The following is a 6,000-nucleotide window of genomic DNA, read 5'->3' on the forward strand; positions in this document are numbered from 1 at the left end:
GCAGGTGGCATATTTCGCGTTCACCTTCTTCTCCCCTGGAGGGATGGAAAAAAACTGCCAGATGAAACTGGTTTTTCTCTTAGAAACACGGGGCAACTCCGGGATAAATTGTTGTTGATCTGTATCCTCTTCTTCTTCTTCCTCCTCTTCCTCTTCTCTGTTGGAGATAAATTGACTGGGTGGTCCTCTCTTCTTATGAGGAGGTGGAGGTGGTGGTGGGGGTGCACCAGCTGCAGCAAGTATGGAAGCCATTGTTGAACTCCAGATAAATGGTCTTTCTCTCACCAAGATGAAAGTCAGAGTGAGGAAAAAAGGAGGGGTTTACATGATTTGGGAAAAGCAAAAGTTCTGAACCAATGAAAAGTGTTATTTTTAGGTCACATGACCTAGTCATACATCATTTGGAAACCAAAAGTGAAATGAACCAATGAAAAGTTTGATAAACAAGTCACATGACCTGTTCCGCTTACGTTACGCGGTCCGCGCCGCGTCTCGGATCACTTCCGGTTAGCGGTCCGGAGCACTTCCGGGAGCGCTAACGCAGCGCGTCATTAGACGCATTACGCGACAACGTGATACGTCGCGCTTCCGCGACGCGTCACAGTTCCGCTAACGTAACGTTGACCGGTTCGCGGACTAGGTCGCGGCATGAAGATGAGCTAACGGAAAGCTTCCCGGTTCGCGAACTAGAAGCGAAGAAAAAAAAATATTAAAAAAAAAATTATCAATAAACATCTAAAATATATTTTAAGATTTAAAGAAGAATACATTTTACAGCTACAGATGTTAGCTTTTAAAAAACCAATGAAATTCACAGAAAAAACCATAGGTTATAGACCATATATAGTTAGGAATTTGCATTTACAAAACCTTGAAAATTCAGTGAAAAAACCATAGGTTATAGACCATATATAGTTAGGGATTTGCATTTACAAAACCTTATTTTACTCGCATAAAACCATTGAAATTCCATATATAGTTAGTTGCGCTAACTATATATCGCGCACCCACAATCCACTGCTGATGATGTCACATATTACATCATTCATGACATGGTCAGTGACATCACTGATGACATCACTGATGACATCTCAAATGACATCACTGATGACATCTCAAATGACATCACTGATGACATCACTGATGACATCTCATTTGACATTACTGATCACATCACTGATGATATCATTCATGTGATAATACGATGAACCTCTTCAGACTCTAATATAACCTTAGATACAATCAGTGTAAACAGACACTCACAGACTGTCACTCATCCATGGAGTTACTCACACACCTAGTCAGTCATGCAAAGAATCAATCGCACCTCCATTTCCTCAACTATACAGTTATACAAACTTTACTTATTCATACATATACTAACACATATTTACTCTCTTATACAATCCCTGATACAAGTTCACAATGATCCATACAGCCACTCACACATTCACTGGCTCTTATGCACAGTTATTTATATATGTCAACTCTCACTTGTACTGTGTTTTACATATGTACTTACTTTGACATGTAGCACTGAGATATCCATTCACTCACCAATACACTCATGCACACAGTCAACCGCCCATACAGCTGTTTCCACATGCACTTTTGAAACCATACATCTAGTGAATCAACTGCTCACACATCTATGCACACAGTCATACACCTCCCAGCCACCCACACACACACTCAGTCTCCCATACAAATACCTGGGCTACCAATCAATAACCCATATAGTTACTCATATAGCTACTTATCAACACATGCAGCAGTTTACAGAACAACAGACATAATGATGCACAAATTAAGACAGTTTAGTCACTAACCCATGCACTCAGTGAGACACATTTAATCACTCACTCATACAGTCAGTCATGCACCTACTAAATCCTTCATCCAGACACTTATACATCCACTCATTCTTCAATATGTAAGACATATTTTAACTTTACAGAAACATACAGTCACTGGATGTTGTCATCAGTGATGTCATCAGTGATGTCATTTGAGATGTCATCAGTGATGTCATCAGTGATGTCACTGACCATGTCATGAATGATGTAATATGTGACATCATCAGCAGTGGATTGCGGGTGCGCGATATATAGTTAGTGCAACTAACTATATATGGAATTTCAATGGTTTTGTGTGAGTAAAATAAGGTTTTGTAAATGCGAATTCCTAACTATATATGGTCTATAACCTATGGTTTTTTCAGTGAATATATATATATATATGTATATATATATATATATATATATATATATATATATATATATATATATATATATATATATATATATATATATATATATATATATATATATATATATATATATATATATATATATATATATATAATATATCTGAGGCTGAAAAATTCATAGCGGATATTAATATTAATTCTATGAATTTAACTTTTACTTCCCATATACATAAAACACAAATAGAATTTCTGGACGTGAGGCTTCATGTCAAAGATGGTAAGCTGGAAAATACGCTTTATAGAAAGCCTACGGCTGGGAATATTACATTGCACGCCAATAGTTCCCGCCCTAGGCACTTAATAGCGAGCATACCATATGGCGAAATTCTAAGATTAAAACGCATTTGTAGCAATGAAGATGATTTTATCAGGTGCCAAGATGAAATGCGGAAAATAGTGAGAGGCTATAGCGAATAAACCATTGGGGAGGCAATCAAAAAAGCAAGTAAACATCCTAGACAGACCCTCTTCCAAAATGATAATACAGAAATGGTTACCGCTAAGAGCAAAAATGACACCCCGTGATTAATCACTGCCTTTTCCAGACAAGAAAGGAAAATCAGAGCTATTATCCAAAGACACTGGCCCATAGTTTTAACTGATAGTATTTTTCATGATCAGTTTGCTTTGTCACCTACTATCACATTTAGAAAAGGAAGATCTATGGGAGCAGATATTGATAAAAACTCCCCTGAAATGAGAAAACCCGCAACATGGTTACAACTTACTAGAGGATTCAGAAGGTGTACAACATGTAGAGCCTGTAAGTTTAGCTGCAATAAAACAACTTACTCCCACCCCTTTTGATGCTTCTCCAGTCCCCATTAAGGGCAGTTACAATTGCAAAACAGAATATGCTGTATAAGTTTTGTCGTGCACCTGTGGCCTTAACTACATTGGTAGTACGAAGCTGCAGGTGCACGTCAGAATATTGCAGCATATTAGAGCCATCCTTCACAATGACCCGGCGTACCCTGTGGCACAACATTTTAACAAATGTCATAACAAGGATATTAATTGTCTTTCCTACTATGTGATTAGTGCTGAACATAAACCCAAAACGGGTGGTAATAGGGAGCGACAGTGAAGACAATCAGAAACCAAATTTATCCTTGAGTTGGATAGCAAGTGGCCACTGGGTTTAAATAATACAGAAGACATGTATAATTTTCTTTAATGGCTGTTTTGGTAGGATGGTTCGCTGTGTAACTGTAACATACTAGTGTTGTCATTTGATCTACTGCTATGAACATTAACAAAAGACTGTATGAATTTCCTTTTTTTTTACTTTTCTAAGACTCGTTTTTATTTATAATGATGTTTTTAGAAAACCTCTAATTTTTTAATATGAATTTTAATGGTATTTTTTCCGGCTGGAATTTTTACTACTGAGAATATTAAAGCATGTTTGCTATTTAATTATATTAATACTGGTCTCATTGTATATAGTACTGCACTTTATATTTATACTTGCTGGTTTTTGCACAATTTGGATTGCACTTTAGAGATACATTTGCACTTTCGAGATTCTACTCACTTATGCACTTTTTTTGGAATTATGGCCTGGATTTATCCTGAGAGATATTGTGTTGTTTAAAACCATGCATTGGTAACAAAAAACAGAAGGAAAAACAATACTAGTTTTTCGAGCGTATTAAACCTGTGGAAAAATGGTTCCTTGATGTATTTATACATTAATATAATTTTTTTCTGTTTATATTTTGTTGAAATGCACTGAGTTTTTAAATCAACATTACATGCATTATTTCCTATAAGGATACTTGCGATCATATCAGAAAGAAGTCTGTCGTTTATGCTTATGGTCATGTGACCGGAATGAGTGAGAGTGGGTGTACACCAAACACGCATATAAAAAAAAAATGGCGCAGTACTAAAGCTGTATGTGATCAAGGGATCTAGTAGCCCGAAACGCGTTGTTGCAGGTTGTGTTGAAATAAAGAAACTCTTTCTTGTAAATGTGGGCAAGCCCATTGCGCTGCCGGTGCATCAAATAAAGTGATGGCTTGTAAATGAGGTCCATAGTTTTAATCCATCAGTCACAATTTATGCCTTTCAGTAACTTAAAATGCTTGTCTTTTGGCATGTACAAGGGTACAGAAAAATTCAAAGCAACAGTCTGAGAAAACTCAGAGGTATCTTAAACATAACAGTTCTCCATTGCCTCCTTGTGCTTGTTGTTTCAGACCCTGGCTCTTTCGAAGCAGTTGATCCGAGGAATATGGAAGGACAAACTTCACGAGGTCATTGCCCAGGAGTGTGAGTGCTTCATCCGAACGTTGTCAACGGGGGGAAGTCTGAAAGTCATGGAGAGATTTTTTCAGAAAAGTTCAAAACTGTGATCTGCACTTGAGCTCCCTCAAGAATTGCCACCTCCAAATGTATTTTTCTCATGCCATTAACGGGGCACTTTCTTCATCTCTCAAGGGTGTCCACTCAGCAATAAAAGATTCATGGGAAGGAGGTACCATACAAGAGTCCTTGGTTGAATATACATGCATTGCTTTAACTAATGGCCTCCTTCAGAGGTTTAGCGGATAGCAAAACTGCCCTGAGGAAAGGCCATTACCACCTGCTCATATTGGTATCCTGGTCATTTTTACCTTCCAATTTCGTAAGGCAGTTTTTAGTTTTATCAAAAAAACAGGGATCCGTGTTAAAGTGTCTCCTAACTTTGAATATGAAACTGAGTGCAAGGAGATCATTTCAGATCAGCAACAGCATTTAGAATTAAAACTTATTTGTTTTAACCTTATTTTACTTAGGAAAGTCAGTGAGTAGTGAATAGATTTATGTTAGTCCTGTTAATTTTTTTCCAACTCAGTCCCTAAGACGTGTATAACTACAAATCGAATATGCTGCACCAATGGGCCCGTAGCAAATATACACTTAGAACCAACTAAACCTAACCTCACACGCTCGGCACCTGAAAGTTAAGTGCAGCTTAATTTGATTTAACCAAGTTAGACATCCCATCTGTGAAGTTGCTTAAAAGATCTCAAGAAAAAATCTAGGGTTCAGTAACTTCAAAAGTGAAAAGATAAGTTTGAGTTCATTCTGTAATTTATTCTATAATGTTCGTCGTTTTTATACAGCTGTCATACCTGTATTTTCTGGTCTAATAATAAAAAACAATACAACACAGGTTTTCATTTCTTTTAAAAACGTATGATCATTGGCAGTACATCTTTGCTTTTGTACAAACTATTAAAGGGTGAACTTGATTTCTCTTTCTGCTTCAGTGGTATTATCTTATTAGTATCTAAACATAACCCAACTGTTTTTAGCATAAGCACATTGGCTTTTGATAATTTTCAATACCGCTCTCAAGTTAACTTTTAATGGAACTGTACATTTGGGTAGTGGCAGCTGGGAAATAGCTACCTGATTTAATTGAGTGACTACTGGCCAGATGCACAAAGCTTTCCTGAGGTCACTAACAGCCCGATTCACTGATTCGGGCAGTTTGCGATTGCAAATAGCATTTTTTATGTACAAATGCCCAATTTGCCCTTCAGTAACCTATTACGGATTAGCAAATTGGGTTTGCAATCGGCATTAAGAAGGGGCATGTTTAGGGCGTCCCTTACACAACGCGACTTCCAGTGGTATGTGTGAATGTTTTGCAACCGGAATATAGTTGCAAAACATGAGCATTTGTACGACCAACTCCGAGTTGGTGGTAAACCATTCGCAAATGGGAAGAAGTCCTC

The 6,000-nt window shown here is 37.3% G+C and overlaps 1 protein-coding gene across 1 annotated transcript in view; it reads left to right on the plus strand.

The window, feature by feature from the left end:
• LOC147722517 (enoyl-CoA delta isomerase 2-like) overlaps positions 1 to 5,509 on the plus strand; it is a 945,915-nt gene extending 940,406 nt beyond the window's left edge. Inside the window, exon 8 of the mRNA XM_086966853.1 lies at positions 4,474 to 5,509. Coding sequence (XP_086822979.1) covers positions 4,474 to 4,629 — 156 coding nt within the window. The 3' untranslated portion in view covers positions 4,630 to 5,509. The remainder of the gene's footprint in view (positions 1 to 4,473) is intronic.
• Positions 5,510 to 6,000: the final 491 nt, after the last annotated feature.

This window comes from Lissotriton vulgaris, chromosome 4_1 (assembly GCF_964263255.1).
Source record: "Lissotriton vulgaris chromosome 4_1, aLisVul1.2, whole genome shotgun sequence".
Taxonomy (NCBI): domain Eukaryota; kingdom Metazoa; phylum Chordata; class Amphibia; order Caudata; family Salamandridae; genus Lissotriton; species Lissotriton vulgaris.